Here is an 18,711-nt window from a genome sequence, read left to right on the forward strand (position 1 = left end):
AGGCTGCAAACTCTGGTCAGGTGTTTGACTCTACCTGTCTCCAGCATAACCTAATGGTTAATTACTCAGCGCTTTTTCATAAATCGTAATTCTAGTAAACAGGGCAGAAGTTAGTAGAATGCACCTCGTTCCTGTATATACTGTGACCTCTTGCCTGCCCCTTAACAACTGTGTAGATACCAATATATCCTTTTTTAGGACTGCTAAATGCTTTTGGGATTTCTCCTTCAGGAATTGTGACCCCAAAATCCACTGTTGATTGAGAATTTCTGTGTCACCCTGTCATATTAAGCTTGCCAATTTCCAAACCTGTGCCCCAACCCACAGTTCCAGCTGTACCACTGTCCTAGAAAATAGTTAAATATCATAGCCACTACCTGTTTTGGGCATGGATTAGGCTGATGATGAAGAGAAAGGAGAGCATTTTGAGATTCTACTTACAACAATCTGATTAGTGAGAGGATTACAATGCACCAACAACCTCAAAGCCACCCCCACCTGTAGACTCGCCACAGAGATGGTATTGCTTGAATTCACTTTTCGGTAGAGGGCTTTGAAAAGATTTGAGCTACTAAGGACTGTAAAGTAAACAGATTGTCTAAAAACTTCCTTGATATCTTAAAGAAAACAATCTAATAAGGCAATTCCTCTTAACTTATTTTGCCAAGAACGTGTTCAAATCAGCAGCTCAACTTCGATTTTGGGATTCTAAATCTCTGTGCTCTGGCCCTCCTCGCATGGAGGGTGGGAAAATTAACAGTTTTGTCAAAGGAGAGTCTGCCCTGGTGGTTACCTCAATCAAAGCTGCTAACATTATTGCCATTGTCGGCCAATATAGGCAGAGGTAAACACACATGGCAACCTGTTTAGATTTTCTGCCTGAAATAGAAAACCAAGAGCCATTTTACATGGAGAGAATGCATGAGAGTTGATGTTTATTGTTGTGATGGGTGTAGCATCCAATGGATTTTGTCAAATTGATGGTAACAGCAAGTACAGATAGATGCCAGGTTAATTACGCTGAACATCTTTCCACCCTGAGGTGCAACTCTGCATATTTAATATGACCTTTGATGGAGAGCATCTTTTTTGGGTGTCATGTGGATGACGCTGTGCAGGCAGTAAAATTGGGCACAGATATGGCTTGAGCCCTCGTAACATTGCAATACAGGAGACCTGTTCCTTTTCGTGGAGCAACAGGCAGAGGTATGTAATCTTTCAGAGAAGGCTACCAACCACAAATGTAACAACTGTAATGTACAGCCCATTTTTGTCAATCGTATTATCGATTCCAGCTATGTTCAGTGTCTTCTTCCTATGGTTAACGGCATTCTTGTAGGAACGGTGGAGGCCAATCCAATAATTGCTCTACCATTGGCATGCTGTTGACCCCAGCTACTTCCAAGATTATTTCTGCCTCATCAAGCCCATTGGAAGGAAGAATCTCCACTTTCCTTTGTCAGAAGGCAGATATTACCATGAACTAATGTTTTTTAGAAATGGTCCCTTATAGGTATACTGCCCAATTTGTACAAAGATAATTAACCCCCCACTTAGAAAGACTACCCAGCAACATCTGTGACTAATGGAAGTGCTGATTGATTCTATGATTGCTAAGTGAGAGAGGGAGGGTATAAGCCACTTCCCAAATCCCAGCAAAGTAAGTCGGGAGTGTGACAAACCACTTTGAATCTTAGTCAGTTCCACAGGTACCAGAGAAAACAAACTTTGAGGATGGTAATAATTGCAGGAGGCACTCTAGTTGTGTCAGAATGACGAACACATAACATTACTGGCTTTACAGAAATCATATTTCCACTTTCAAATAGTCCCCAATTGCAGCAGATATCTGCTGTTCATAGTAGACAGATGGCCAGTACAGTTCAAGATTATGGTTTTCGGTTTTAAGTTGGTGCAAAGAATCTTTTATAAGATAAAGATGGTTCTTTCGCCAAACATACTCAAGTCTCGCCTATAATCTTTGTACTGCATTCCGTTTCCAGGGATGATACTGCCGGCATCTGTGAAAAAAGCATTCCTGTCACACGAACAATTATAGTTTCGAGCTTCACAAATTTAATGGAACAGTGACGGTTAGGACTTTCCAATCACTGCTAGGAATATTGTGCTTGTGCATTTGGTTGATTCTTCACTGCAATCTCAAAGTACAACCTTTGGAAGAAGAATTGGATGCTCAGCGCCTTTAGGTATCTGGATCTTTCAGGTCACATCCAGAATCAGGACAACGCTGGAATTGAAAAAAATATTATTCTATATCACACAAAGGGAAATATATCATCCAACATAACAGTGGGTGTATATTTCCATCCAGAAGCAGCCACTAAATGTACCTCTATATGAATGGGTCTCTCACTTGCAGAACCTGGGAGCCCGAGGCAATTGGTTGGAGACAGAAATGCAACTTCACATAAATGCTCTGGAGTTTAAGGCAGTCTGATGAGTACTGTAATCTTTACTCGTGAGGGACTTTCAGAGGTGTCACAACATCTTTGAAGTTAGGCTGACATTCATGGTATTTTGCCGGCAGTAGAGCACTGGGGGGAATTTATGGGTGCATGCTCTCAATAGAAAGTCAGACTTTAGTCTCAGGTAGGAGTTGTATCAAGATCTGGTTGAGTTGATCTTTTAAAACTGGGGCCGTATTGCACTGGATGCATTTGCAGTGGCACAGAACAAGAAATGCTGGGTCTTTGCACACAGGCGGTAGCAACCAGGATTAAGGAGAGATGCATTTTTGATGTCCTAGCTGAAAATCTTTGCATCCACATTTTCACCTCATCCCCCTCACGAGTACTTGGAAAAATTTGACGGAACCGTGCAATGTGATTCTCATGGCTCGGGCATGGCCTTGTCAGTTTTGGTTCATCAATCGTTCTCCATTTGTCAGAAACCCATTGCTTCTACTTGGGCAATTATTAAGATCCTATCCAGAGAGAAATGCTATATTATTGCTCAAAATATGGGGTCTTTTAAAAAAAAAAAAAAAAATTAAGCATTCTTTTTATTAGATAAACAGGTCAATCCATCCAGAAATACAATTGATATCAAGGAATCATGTCTAACACAGCCCCCGCTTCAGGTAGAGCAACAATTCACAGATGTGCTGGAAGTTACATACGTCAGCAGGTCATTACTTTGCACATATTGGCCTCTTAACCTTCCCTCATCCGTGTGCCCGAATATGGACTCTCTTAATCAAACTACATGATTCATGCTTACTTGGAATTCTCTGTGCTAGATATATCTCTTCAGCTTCTTGAACTATACTACAGCAAGATGGAACACCATCAACAATTAGAGCTTACCAGGCTAAGTGGAAGAGGTTCTGCATCACGTGCTACTCCTTAGGTGTGCATCCTATAACTGGAGAACCACATCAGCGACCCTCTTTCGTACCTATTCCAGATAGCGAAGTCTGTTGTAAAACACTTGACCGTCAAAGTTAATTTGGGAGCTATAATCACTATTTTGATGTTTTATCGGGTTCCGCTTTCCTACTAGCCAGTAGAATATCCGATTATTCATTAAAGGACTTTCAAGAGCATTTCTGCCTATTTGATGCTCACTACCAGTTAAGTACCTGAACATTGTTCTTGGACAGCAAGTGGCACCATCCTTTAAACTGATACGTAGATCAGACATTAAATTGAAAATAGCTATTTTACTATCCCTAACATCAGGCAGATGAGTTAATGAAACCCAGGCATTTACTTTCTGGTTCAGAGCGATACAAGGAAATGCATGGTCTTAGACCTTCGTTATCAAACCTGTAAAACCGCCTAACACTCCCAACCCCGCCTACAATAGGTGTCAAGGGTGAGGTAAAGGACGTGAATCCACCCAGAACGGCCACTCTGTCCTACGCAGCAAGGGGGGGGCCTAGTAACGGGGGGGGGGGGGGGGAGGGGGGTACAAGCTTTTCAGGGTTGGCTATTTTTGGAGGAAGGGGATCCTCCATAGGGACTGCCCCGCAACCGCTCTGTTCATGGAAAGCCAGTGATTTTCGGATTCAGAGCAGGACCACTCCAAAAGAGTCATAAGTTATGTGGCTTGGTAGTGCCAGAGTTCGGCATGTCCAATCCTCCCTCACCTGGCGTTTTGTAACTGAGATCCCTATTCTTCCAGGGCTGCTTGTCTGCCCATACAAAGCAGTTGATCTCCTGTTGGAGAGTAGGAAGTATCGCTGTGGAGGCTGTACTGGGAGCACCTGAAAGAGAAATCATATCTTCTGCAATATAGTAATCTTCACTGCTGCTATACGGCCTAGCCAAGAGAGACTACTTGGACTCCATCAACATAGGTCCGACTGTATCTGCTTAAGCAGCTTTTTATAATTAAGGGATACCGTCCTATGGGTGTTGGATAGGGAAGGGGTACTGATGTAGAGGCTCATGGTATTGGGTAGGTACACTGTAGCTCGAGCAGCGTAGGGGTTTGAAGTGAGAGACTGAGAGCTTGAGACTTGTGTATGTTTACTTTGATGCCCGTTAGCCGAGCGAACTACTCCAGTTCAGCTAGGCAAGCCGGTAGACGTTATCTGCGTAGAGACTGATGGTATGTCTCTCCCCTCCAAAGTGGACACCAGATATAAGAGGGTTATCTCGAACTCTTTGAGCCATAGGTTCCATGTAGAGAGCGAGCAGTAGGGGGAGAACTGACAGCAAGGCATTTACTTTGAAAGAGCCATGCCTACCTTTTCAACAAAAGACCGTTATTTTGTGAGCTAACTTTAAGTTTATATTTAAATGAACCGGTGTCATTTAAATCTTATTTCGAGAATCCTACAGTTGTGGCTTAAAGTACTAGTCGCACAGTAGATATTCACCGATGCTTGAAGCTTTCTCTGGATCAAACAACAACATTTAGAAGATGTGCTTCATTGTTTGCGGCCTCTGACCTCCCACTGGAGGGGAAACACATCTCAACACTGAGGATACCTAGATGAATAGTCACTGCTTTTATCTTTTGCCATTTTAAAACTTCTCGCCCTCTGAAATCATCTGTTTCATCCTGGGCAATAGCAACATTGTTGGTCTACGCGCGTTTCAGTGGCAACACCACCTTCCTCAGGACCAAGGTAGATATAAAAATTAGTCTCAAATAGAGAAGCCAGGGGTTATCTTTGACCAAACAAAACCAGTAATTACGTTCCGCATATGTTCACAGTATTATTGGCTGATATAACACAAACTGCCATGGGCAAACAAATCAGCTCCCAATGGGGAAGATGCATATGAGGAGTGGTCAATGAGAGACAGACTCATCAGAAGTGTTTGATGGATGTGATTTATTATCACCAACAATCACAGGATCTGTCCCCAGTAGATTCCTATTGGATCCCTCATATGGCTGAATCTCTCTTTTTTTATGTATGAATGTAGGTTGATTGAGCAGGTTTGAGTGGTAAGAATGAATTGTTGATGGTTTTTTGTGGGGTTATGTGTTTGTCTATTTTAAGGATTTATACTGTATTATACACAATTCTTGAGCAAATATATGTACAGACAATGACAAATGAACCTTTTAAATCATGTGTATAAAGCAAAAATAACAAAAAAATATTTTTTGTGTCTAAAGAAAATATCTTAGAAGTTTAATAAAATATAAAACAAAATTATTTCTGTGATCGATTCTTTTGGTTAATATTTATGTTGGGTTTGTGGCATTTTTTAGCCTTTTATTGCCACATTTAAAGAAATATAGGTCAGATTAGAGGTTTTCTTTGCTAACTTTTTTGTTCCCCCTCCTCTTGGACCTGAAAGCAATTAGGGGGTGCCTTTCTTTCACAGTTTTGCTACAGATATTTGACCTTACTGTTAATGCAAATAATTTACACATGTGAATCTATGAAAGAAACCAGTGCTAGAGACCTGTAGTTAAAGTTAAGTACGTTTTTTCATATTACTGATTCGGATACTCAGTATCAGGAAGTAAAACTACCTTTAATAATAATGTAACCATGCAGGACAGTGTTTCCAGCCTAGCGGTTTTATAAGTTGATTACTCATCCAGGCTTGGAATGGGCCTGCTAGTGCCAACAAAGAGAAATCGGTTGGCATCTAATGCAGTGTTTACTTTGTAGATAGTTGTTTGTGGTTTTAAAGCTGCAGATTAAGAGCTGTTACCATGCTGCAAACTATGCTGAACTCATGACTGGGTGTTTACAAAGTGCTGTGATCACAGGAGAGCAAAGCTTCCTTCATTACAGTGATGCCATTATCAAAGTGAGATATTTGTAAGTGTCTCTGCCAGAATTTAACTCTAATCTAGATGTTGTAACCTTACCTAGAGAGGATGCTAAACATTCAATCCTCGTATATGTGTATGGGCTTGGAACAATTACAATGCCACTGAACAGCTCCCAATCTTTCAAAGTAACACAACGGTGTCTTGCCTTTGTTGTGTTTCAAGTTATGGTGCCTTCTGATGAATACATCTTTATAGAAGATTCCTCACCATATGAATTATCCTTGCAGGCTTTCATCTGGTCCAGGAAACTTTCCCCAGCAATATCACTATTACCCATGTGCCTCTAGGTGGGCCCATGTGACCTCATCTGGGATTCTGTCCCTGGAAATGATGAGACCGGAGTATATTAGGTGCCAACAGTGAGTGTGTTGGCATCATCACATTTTCCCACCCCTCTTTGATCCAGGTCTCGAAATGGTGGATTTTGTCCCACTGGGAAAGTCCCTTTTAAATCCTGCCTGTCCATTGTCTCTGGATCAAACAACAACATTTAGAAGATGTGCTTCATTGTTTGCGGCCTCTGACCTCCCACTGGAGGGGAAACACATCTCCACACACAGGATACCTAGATGAATAGTCACTGCTTTTATCTTTTGCCATTTTAAAACTTCTCGCCCTCTGAAATCATCTGTTTCATCCTGGGCAATAGCAACATTGTTGGTCTACGCGTGTTTCAGTGGCAACACCACCTTCCTCAGGACCAAGGTAGATATAAAAATTAGTCTCAAATAGAGAAGCCAGGGGTTATCTTTGACCAAACAAAACCAGTAATTACGTTCCGCATATGTTCACAGTATTATTGGCTGATATAACAAAAACTGCCATGGGCAAACAAATCAGCTCCCAATGGGGAAGATGCATATGAGGAAGTGTTTGATGGATGTGATTTATTATCACCAACAATCACAGGATCTGTCCCCAGTAGATTCCTATTGGATCCCTCATATGGCTGAATCTCTCTTTTTTTATGTATGAATGTAGGTTGATTGAGCAGGTTTGAGTGGTAAGAATGAATTGTTGATGGTTTTTTGTGGGGTTATGTGTTTGTCTATTTTAAGGATTTATACTGTATTATACACAATTCTTGAGCAAATATATGTACAGACAATGACAAATGAACCTTTTTAAATCATGTGTATAAAGCAAAAATAACAAAAATATTTTATGTGTCTAAAGAAAATATCTTAGAAGTTTAATAAAATATACAACAAAATTATTTCTGTGATCGATTCTTTTGGTTAATATTTATGTTGGGTTTGTGGCATTTTTTAGCCTTTTATTGCCACATTTAAAGAAATATAGGTCAGATTAGAGGTTTTCTTTGCTAACTTTTTTGTTCCCCCTCCTCTTGGACCTGAAAGCAATTAGGGGGTGCCTTTCTTTCACAGTTTTGCTACAGATATTTGACCTTACTGTTAATGCAAATGATTTACACATGTGAATCTATGAAAGAAACCAGTGCTAGAGACCTGTAGTTAAAGTTAAGTACGTTTTTTCATATTACTCATTCGGATACTTAGTATCAGGAAGTAAAACTACCTTTAATAATAATGTAACCATGCAGGACAGTGTTTCCGGCCTAGCGGTTTTATAAGTTGATTACTCATCCAGGCTTGGAATGGGCCTGCTAGTGCCAACAAAGAGAAATCGGTTGGCATCTAATGCAGTGTTTACTTTGTAGATAGTTGTTTGTGGTTTTAAAGCTGCAGATTAAGAGCTGTTACCATGCTGCAAACTATGCTAAACTCATGACTGGGTGTTTACAAAGTGCTGTGATCACAGAAGAGCAAAGCTTCCTTCATTACAGTGATGCCATTATCAAAGTGAGATATTTGTGAGTGTCTCTGCCAGAACTTAACTCTAATCTAGATGTTGTAACCTTACCTAGAGAGGATGCTAAACATTCAATACTCGTATATGTGTATGGGCTTGGAACAATTACAATGCCACTGAACAGCTCCCAATCTTTCAAAGTAACACAACAGTGTCTTGCCTTTGTTGTGTTTCAAGTTATGGTGCCTTCTGATGAATACATCTTTATAGAAGATTCCTCACCATAGGAATTATCCTTCCAGGCTTTCATCTGGCCCAGGAAAGTTTCCCCAGCAATATCATTATTACCCATGAGCCTCTAGGTGGGCCCATGTGACCTCATCTGGGATTCTGTCCCTGGAAATGATGAGACCGGAGTATATTAGGTGCCAACAGTGAGTGTGTTGGCATCATCACATTTTCCCACCCCTCTTTGACCCAGGTCTCGAAATGGTGGATTTTGTCCCACTGGGAAAGTCCCTTTTAAATCCTGCCTGTCCATTGTCCTGGGATTTGCACTGTCTCTTGATTGGCCTGGTCTGGCAGTTACTGCAATGAAGTGCTATTTGAATACCCTGTCTGCCTTCATTATGTCTCCCTGACCAACCATCCCTGCTTAAATCGCCACTACTGGTGGGTTTTCTGAAAGGTTTATTTTGTGTTTCGTCTCACTCCATTTATTTTTCTTTAGTGTTATATCACTCTTAGCTTTATTTTCTTCATGGCATACTCATTTGAGCTGATCACATTAGCCCAGTTCGGCTTTTCACATTGAACATAGTATTGCTGATGGTAATTACTTCAGCTCATATGGTCAGAGAACTTGAGGTCCTCTCAATTCAGCCACCTTTCATACTTTTCCACTCAGATGAGTTGATCCTTCTCTCCTCCCTATCCTTCTTCCTTAAGATGGTATCTGCATTTGATATGCATCAGTCAGTTACCTTTCCATCTTGCTTACCTCCTCTGCATCCAACCAAGGATTTAGAACAGTGGCATAACTGGACCCCATGTTGTACAGTGTCTTTTTATATCAACTTCAACTGCAAACCTCTACACAGAGTTTATTTCAACACTTTGTCAGCTTTGCTGGCGTCAAAGGGGGTGGGGGGGGGGGGGGTGGGGGCGATGACCAACCACACTATTTCATGTTTAGTTAACCTTTGTACTAAGAACTTCTGTGTCATAGCCAAGAAAACTCCTCTGGTGGGTATTTGAGCCCATTCCTTTAGGGTCAAGGCTGCTTCTTTGGCCCTAACTAGAAGTATCTCAGTTGCCACATGGTCATCCATGCATACTTTTGCCAGTCACTAGTGCCTCACAGCTCAAACACCCAGTGATGGGTACCATGACCAGGCTATGTTGCATGATGTCTGTGGATAATCAGCACTACTTAATACCACTTTCCTAAAGTTATTGCTTTGGGGCTCTTTCATAAGATAAGAAATCCATCAGAACGAAAAGTTCCCCTCAATAATGATGTACTCTTGTACTGATGCCCCACTGTCCTCCTCTGGCGCCTGTTAGTGATGTGATTAATAATATCCCTAGGTATGCAAACATATTGTGCTATATTGTTAATGGTCTTCGGTTTTTGTGAAGCGCGCAGCTACCCAAATTAATCCCAGAGCTGGGCAGACTAATGGGAAAGAAGCCAAGTCTTCAAGGCCTTCTTAAAAGGCAGGAAGACTAGGGGAGGAACGGATGAAAAGGGGCAAATTATTCCAAATCTTGACAGCGCCCAGAATGAAACTTCGGCCTCCCGAGTTGCCTTTTTTTAATTCAGGGACTCTCAGGAGCTCTGCACTGGAGGATCGAAGAGTTCTACTGGGAAGATACCAGGCCATCTTTTGTGTGAAGAAGGCAGGATTAGAATTTTGGGAAGCCTTAAAGGCTATACAGAGTGCTTTGTATTTAATTCTCTTTATGACAGGGAGCCAATGAAGGTCCACGATCACAGGTTTAATGGGACTGAATTTAGGGGTTCCGGAAAGAAGTCTGGCAGTCGCATTCTGGAGGACCTGAAGCCTATGAAGATGTTGCTGCTTCATGTTCAAGTACAGACTGTTACAGTATTCTAGTCTGGACAGAATGAGCATGGACACTACGGATTCCTGGGCATCTAGCAGTATGAAATGCAGGATTTTTCTTAACATTCGTAAAATAAGGAATGTTGAGGAGGTAACCAACTTAACTGGTCTCTAAAGGTAAGTATATGGTCCATGATAACTACATTTCTTACTTTTGTGGCTAGAGTAGGGAGGTAGCCCAGGTCTGCAGGCAGGCTACCAGGAGGGAGAACAGAAGGAGGGATTGTTGCCAAATAGGACAACCTCTGTTTTGTTTGAGTTTAGTTTTGACCAGTTCTGGCCCATCTAGGCACTGACCACTAGCATGCAATCATGCAAGCGGTTGTTAATATGTGTGTCCTCATTGGAGATGGAAAGAACAATTTGCGTATCGTCCGCATAGGACGTCAGTGTGAATCTGAAGGATCTGATTATGGGGGACAGCTTAGTGACAAAAATGTTGAACAAAGTTGGACTGATAGAAGACGATTATGGAACTCCACAAGGTACAGAAAAGGAATTGAAAGTTAAGGAATCTAGTTCTACGTATTGCATCTCATCTAAAAGGAAGGAATGCAGTAAATTGAGTGCTGACCCCTGCACTCCTATGGACTCAAGCCATTCCAGAAAGATACTGTGGTGAACCGTATCAAAAGCCATTGAGAGATCCAATAAGATCAAGGCGGTTTGACCTCCACTGTCAAGATCTCCTCTGATTTCCTATACCTCTACCATTTTTAGCAAGGCAGATTGAGAAGAAATCTGCTGGGCGATTACAAATCCACCCAGAATTATCATCACCAAAGATAAATAACCTTTTCTGTTGGCTTATCTGCTTCGAAGCTCAGGGATTAGCCTTTCGCCTATGCCTTCTCTCAACTGTCACATTCACGGGTACGAACAGAGTTAGCTTCTCACTCATCCTCACTTAGTCTTGGAGACCAAGAGAGTAAGGGTCATACAGCCAGAACAAAGATAGAGCTCTCATCAGCGTTGGTGGGACAGCATTGCTGAAACCGTGCAGTCACAGCTGCAAACATGCATATATTTCTGGAGAAGATTCACAGTCCATGAAGGCAACCGGCTCACCACGGCTCACTTTGTCTGGCAGTGTGTGATGGCACACCCTCCGCAGCAAAGGTAGCGATGAAAAGGAAAGTCACCAGCGTGTTTTGAGGGATCTGTTTCAAAATCACTCTGAGCATTACTGCATATGTCCCGCTAATTTCATTGGTGTAGTCCCCTGTGCTCAAGGCTCTTTCACTCTGCTCAGAAAGTGGGGAACAGCACTGAAACCCATACGTATTGCAGCCAATTTGTATGCTCCAGTCATCATTATTCTTAATTAAACAATTTTGTAAGTGCACTGTTGTGTACATGATGCGCATCGATGGGTTACTCCTCGACCTAGCTAAGAAAGAAAGCATAAAAGTGGAGTTGTAGTAGAGTAGGCCCCATGCAACCTAACCTCTAGCTCAAGCCATGGTCTTTGATTAATCTTTCACCCTACGCAGTCATGCCTGCTCTGCAGGCATGTTCTCTCATTAATGGAAGTGGACATGACCATTGGTATCGCATACTATAAGGAGCAGTAACTCCGGGATAATGGCATATACAGGCTGAAAACTTTACCACATTTTTGAAGACTCAACTAAATACCTAAAAGAAGGTTCCCAGATGATGCTATTCCAATGTTCTATAACTGCCTACATCTGTGCAGTGTTGCACAGGGTGAACACATACAATACTGTTAAAGTAAGCATGAAATTTGAAGTGAGGGGCTAAGAATGAGTGGAGCTCTGCAACCTGACAGATAAATGACCTCTGCTCCTAAGCAGACCACCATGGATTGTCAGATTCCACCCCTCTGACGTTTATATCACACCCACCCAGTTTCGTGCGTCTCCAGCTACCCTTTTCTGAACCTTGCTAGGTGCCACTTGTAATTATCCATGGTTGCCTTACAGTAACAAAATCTAAGAATATTTAATTGATTCTTCTTAATAGTTTTTCAAGTTTTGTGTATTCATTGTAAAGAAACAGGATTCAGACTAATGCAACACATTATATTACACCACACATATTTAGGAGCTAACAGCTTACACAAAATATCAGTGGAATCCTGAAGAATGCCCTAGATGCCACACCGCCAAGGAAGATCTTATGCACATACATGTTCTGATGCTGCATAGCCATACGTCAGCATAGGTCAAAGGTAGTACTCACAACAGAGCAACTCAATTGTTAGCAACCATAAATGCAGCCTCCTGGGTGTACAACCACGAACAAAGTAAAACAAGCACAAGTGCAGATTCTTAGACTTAGCTAGGGCACTTACCATGACATGGAGATCTGACCCTGTACCACAAGTTGGGCACTGGAGAAGGGAAGTTACTAAAGTAGACCGATGCAGAGATGGACTTTAGAAGTTCAATAAAAATAAAAATGGGTAATTAATCACATAAATACTTGGACTGAAATACTCCTGTAGTTAGCTGAAAAACATTATGATAAACCTTCTGAACTCGCATCACAACAGACTCGAGTGGGGTTATCAGACTAGGGGTTAGCAAGTTGTCTAAAACTTGAATGATCATGCATAAAAGATTAACTGGGACTAAAGTATGGTCATGCGACACCTTGTGAAGTTTGTATTTTATGTGGTGTCTCTTCAGATGCTCAATGTGCACATTTTATTTGCTGTGAAACATGAACATATTCTGCGATGAAGGGATGTTGCCCTTACTGAATAATCTGACACATGATGGATTATTAAGTTTTGCTGGAAACCAGCCCAGTGAGGAAGAATTGCTATGTATTTCTCCCATTGTCTTCACAAAATTAAACTGCACGGTTTCTTTGTACTTTACAAAATGTCTATAAAATTTAGAAAAAAATTATCTTGTTTTACTAAACTTTAGGTATATCAAAGTTTATCAGTTTCCTTCAGGATAAGTGCTTGTGCATTGGGACACAACAAAAATGTCCTAAAAAACAGATTGAGGAAATGTATTATTTTTTTCTTTCAATTCAGGAATAAGAAGAAAAAGATTCCACTGATGAATGGAGAAGAAGTGGACATGGATTTGTCTGCGATGGAGTAAGTTTATCTGGTCATGTTTTAGAGAAAATTCATATCTCTTTTTACATTTCTTCCTTTAACCATCTCCCTGACACAGGAATCTTGATATGTGGGATGAGAATACTAAGGATACGTTCTGCTAGTGATGGGGTTTAAGTGATGTGCATGCGGGAAAGAAATCTTCTTAACGGACGAGAACCCTCACTCACCTAAGGTTGACATGCTTCATCATTAGGCTCCCTCCGCACATCAGGGCCAAATGCTCCCAGATGTGGGCTACAATTACCCACCTACAGTGGTTTTGTGGGGAGGAGCTGAGGTGTTTTAAGGCAAAGGGATAACACAAAGTGAACCTGATGAGTGAGGGACAGAGTGCAGTGAAAAGTGCATGAAAAGTTAAAACTATCTCAAGGGCTCAAATAATTGTATTCAGTAGTGTCCTTGGATACGATTAAAAAACAGAGGACTGGGGGTTCAAAACAAATATACTTCCTCAGAGGTCAACATGTTTCTGCCTTTCTTAGACTCCAAACGGAGTTCTTAGGCATTCCTCAGGACTAAATCTAGATACAAGTCACTCTGTAAGAATGTATACCACACTCAGTTGTAATATAATAAGATGGCTATAACTGGCCGTTTCAAAAGTAGGCACCCAAGATGTGGGTCATTAATCTGCCATCTCCCATCTGTGGGAGGAGACAGACTTATACTCTCTGTAGCCACAAGGTACCCCTCAGCCACTTCGACTCACTAAACACAGTCCACAGACGAGTATACTGTGAAACCGGGATCCTGTCATGCCTCACTTTAACCCCATCACCAGCAGAACGTATCCTTAGTGAGTTGTTGGATTCAGATAGGGAGTGATATGTTTCTAGTTTTTTCTCCCTTGTATTCTAAGTGTGGTATTAATGAGAAAAATGTTTGACAGAGTGTAAGAATCTCTTGTCGGCACCTCTATTGGCAGTGTGGCTTAAAAACTGAATGTTGGCAGCAATACTTACACAATTAGTTGTCCAGTCACTGAAAAAGTTCTACATACCAGTTTTTTAAAGAAGAACTATTGCTAAAGCAGCACAGGAAACTCCGTTTAGCACAGCTACCTTGCATAGTTGGAAATCAGAAGGAAAGTATTACTATGCATAAGATATTTCTAAGAATGTTAAATCATGGTTGGAACTATTCGCATTATGTCCATATTTATAAGAAAATATATGTTGCAAAACAGTTTTGAAGGTATAATAACCATGACTAAATACACTTCTATTGTGATCGCTAATTAAAAAAAAATAGTAATCTATTGAATCTTTTAAATCAACCCAGAAAAGTAAATGTATGTTCGATTAAACTCATTATAACGAGAACATAGGGGCATGGACAAAGTTTCCAGCAGAGAGAAGTGTCATGTAGATGTTGCTTCTCTACCCGCTACTGTGGACAAGAAACAGTTGCAGATTATACCAGTAGTTAGTGCTCAAACATAAATGATGTAGTTAAATGTGAAGAATTGTTTTTTTATTACATTGAGGTGCAAACGAATATTTCTTATTATCTTCATTATTGTTAATAATATGAGTACTATTTTAAGTACTACATCTTTCAGAAGAGGATAATAGGAGTGGTTGGATCAGAAAAGAGCAATATGCAAGCATGGTGTGCTGCTTTCAGCCTCAGAAGCTATCCTCACCAAGTTTGATTGGTGACATGCAAATCAGTGGTGCTGTTTGTCTAAGGTCAGCTGCTCTTTCCATGCCTCAGTCTGTGAGCTGTCCTCTGTGCAACCAAGTCTGCCACTTTCGCAACTTTAATCTGTTCAGTACTCTTTTCACCAGCAAAGTCATCAATGTCACTAGAAGTCCATCTCCTCCATCCAGTATTGGGGTATCTTTCATAGATTCACATGCCTGAATCATTCCCCGTCATTGTAGTGGGAGTCCCACGGTACATAAATAACAAAGTAGTAAATAATAAATAGTATATTCCATAGGCTATTATGGTGGCAACCATGTACTCTATAGCCTATTAGTCTCCTTGTATAAAAAGAACAAAACACAACCACTCAGCAGCTAGCACCCTCTAGAACCTTCCCAAGAGAGGCTAAATCCCTCAGATTTTCACCGCACTTAGTTGTGCAAGAGAGTCTCCCTGAGCTTTGCTCAGTTCTTCAGCTTGTTTTTAGATAAGTTTACATCTTAACGTTTGGGAATAATGTCTGATAAAAAAGGACTATTTAGAGCTTGTAAATCCTGTTCAAGAAGAGGGTGCATGTTGATGATCCCCACAAAAAGTGCATTTATTGTCTCTATCCCAATCATGAGACAAAACAATGTAAGATATGCTGCACTTTCTCAACCAAAACCTTGAGAGACAGAGAAGGAAGACTTTTATTGTGGCTTAAAGAGAAGCATAGTGCATCATATGATGTTGATAGCCACATGTCCTCCAAGTCACACAAGAGGTACAGGTCGCCTAAGGGTCAGCCTGAAGAGAGAAACAAACACGCTAAAGTCTCTCATCTGACCAAGGAATCTCTTAAGCAGGAGAAACTGCTTAAGGTCTCCTCAGAGATTGGATCCCCGCAGTCTTCAGGAGCTTCAAAAAGAAAATCAGAGTCCTCAAGCCATTCCAGAGGAAAAGTCTGTCAAAAATCCTCTTCGGCGTCCAGTTCACCGCCGACGCCGATAACTTCTTCAGCGACGACTACAGTGATGGTCGTTGTCGAGACCGTCGACGGCTTTAACCACATGGACGGCGAGTATCAAGGGTTCAATACCGTCGACGTTGCCTCTATCGCCGACGACTCCACTGTCGACGAAACCACCGAGGACGAAGAATTCATTGTCAACGAAGACATCGTCGATGACCCTGTCGATGATGACATAGTCGACGACGACAAATCCATCATCGACGGCAGCTGTTTCATCGGCGGCAATCCCGCCGACTGTGACACTACCATCGTCTTAGACTATACTACCGTCGACGAAGTCACCGTCGATGACGAAAATTTCATGGTCAATGACGACACCGGCAACTAAAACCACAAGTTTGTATGCAGGTCTTTCAACTCCGATCCTGCAAACAGCACAGATGGAGTTTAGGACTCCTGAGATTTCACCGCTACATCCCAGCCATGGATGTGGAGGATACTGATGAAGATGAAGGCCAATTTGGAATGACCCATAGCCCTTCTGAACTGAACGTCAATTACCTAGAACAGGACGATGACTATGAGGATCAGGAGCAGTATTATCAGCATTATCCAGCCCCTCATGTTCAGCATCAGCAGTACAAATACTTCGAACAGCCCAGACGACAACCTGCTCAATTTTCTCCATCATTAATACTGGACCTTTAAATATGTTACAGGATTACAAAAAGAGGTTTCCTCCTCAGGAGGAAAATGTTATAGTACCTCTGCCGCGGCTGGTAGCTCCTCAGACACCACTACCACCACCTCCTGCCACTCCTGGTTTCACGCCACATCCACAATTCCTCTACCTCCCAGAGAGAATCCTACCACCTCGAAAGAAGAGCCTGAGGAAGGAGAAATCCATGATCCTCCTCCAATTGCAGATGAGTGGGATGATTACATAGCACCAACACCATCCCCACCACCTCACCATCCTTCAGACTCGCCTCCAGAGGATATTGGAGGTTTCCACAATATCATGGACAAAGCCACTAAAAGATTCCACTTGCCAACAATTGTACAACAGTCAGACTTTTTTTGTACGATTTTAAGGAGAAATCTAGGAAGACAGTCAGGTCAATACCTAAAATTGATCACATTTGGCAAGAGGGGGTCAAAGTAATGAAGACGTCAGCTTCGGTGGTTCCCGTGCTATCGAAACTTGACAAAAAATGTAGACCTCCAGAGGACTATCCTGCGTGCCTTACGGGTCATCCCAAACCTGACTCTGTAATCTCCCAAGCAGCCCAGAGACGATCGAAGAATCAGTCTACTCCTATCACATCTCCACTGGACAAAGATGGTCGACGTCTCGATTCCATCGGGAAACGTTTTTCCTCAATGGCAGCAATCTCAGTCAGGGCTGCTAAAGCTTTGGCCATATTTGGGAAGATACGATAGGCAAATGTGGTCCGATGTGGGGACAATGAATGACATTGTCCCGGATGAGAACAAGGTTGGGTTCGGTAGGATCCTTGTGGAAGGAGAAAGAGCAGCATCAGAAATAATAGACATTGCAATGGACATTGCCACTACCAGCTTCCGGCAGTTAGCCGGTGCTGCCGTTCTTAGGCGGCATGGGTGGTTAAGAGCAACAAGTTTCTGCCCAGAAGTGCAGTCCAAAATTTTGGATGTGTCCTATGATGGTGACAGCGTATTTGGCAGTCATATTGATGAAGCGCTGACCGCAATAAAAAAGGATGCAGATACGGCCAAAGCCCTAGGTATCCTGCAGTACCGCAAGGTGCCCTTTTGGGGAGCCCGGGCCGGGGTTTCTCAGGAAACAGGGGAAATTACCAGCGTTTCCAGTCTTACCAGTCCTACCAGCCGCAATATCGCCAAGGTTACCAACAACAATCCTACCGCCAACCGACAACGGCTGGTTTCTCTAGGTAAGGCTCCAAACGAAAGCCAGGATCTCAAGGCCGCGACTCCGGTTGCAAGCAGTGATTGCAACAGGGTACCAGTTGCTTTTCCTTTACCCCCAAATGGTGCGAAAATCTCCAAGCATATCCACCAGTGGTGCAACATCACATCAGACAAGTGGGTCCTAGATCTCATCTCTTATGGTCACACTTTGGAATTTACTCAGATACCTCCCAATACCCCTCCCAGGGTATTGCACCCCCTTCATCTTTACTTACTCAAAAAGGAGTCAAAGATCATGCCTCAGAAAGGAGCAATAGAAAAAGTTCCTTTTCTTCAGAGAAGGAAAGGTTTATACTCCAGCTTCTTTCTCATTCGCAAAAAGTCAGGGGGGTGGAGGCCTATCTTAGACCTCAGGAAATTAAACAAATACTTAAAAAGTCAAACATTCAGGATGGTCACGCTTTCGGACATCCTACGGCGCCTCAACAGCGGCAACTTCATGACTTCATTGGATCTCGAAGATGCATGCTTTCATGCCCCTATCCAGCCAAAGCACAGAAAGTTTCTACAGTTCACAGTGGCTGGTACCGACTATCAATTCTGAGTCCTTCCATTTGGCCTCAAATCGGCTCCACAGACTTTTACGAAGTTTCTGGCTCCGGTGGCAGCAGCCTTGCGGAGCAAAGGTCATCAGGTATTTCCATACCTAGACGATTGGCTGCTGAAAGCACCATCGGCTCGTCTAGTGGAAGCAGCAACAGACGATTGTCTAACCCTGTTTCGCAAGTTGGGTCTCTCAATAAATTACCAAAAATCTTCGGCCCTTCCAAACCAGATAAGGACATTTCTGGGTACCAGATTGAACACCATTCAGAACAAAACCTTCCTTTCCCAGGAAAGACACCAACGGTTGCAAGCAT

At 42.1% G+C, this 18,711-nt stretch overlaps 1 protein-coding gene across 2 annotated transcripts in view; it reads left to right on the forward strand.

Moving 5' to 3' along the window:
• Positions 1–18,711, forward strand: part of TAF2 (TATA-box binding protein associated factor 2) — a 948,796-nt gene that overhangs the window by 328,511 nt on the left and 601,574 nt on the right. For both annotated transcript variants that reach the window (XM_085605048.1, XM_085605049.1), the window contains exon 15: positions 13,186–13,251. In XM_085605048.1, coding sequence (XP_085461174.1) covers positions 13,186–13,251 — 66 coding nt within the window. The remainder of the gene's footprint in view (positions 1–13,185; positions 13,252–18,711) is intronic.

Source organism: Triturus cristatus, chromosome 5_1 (genome assembly GCF_964204655.1).
Source record: "Triturus cristatus chromosome 5_1, aTriCri1.1, whole genome shotgun sequence".
Lineage (NCBI taxonomy): Eukaryota > Metazoa > Chordata > Amphibia > Caudata > Salamandridae > Triturus > Triturus cristatus.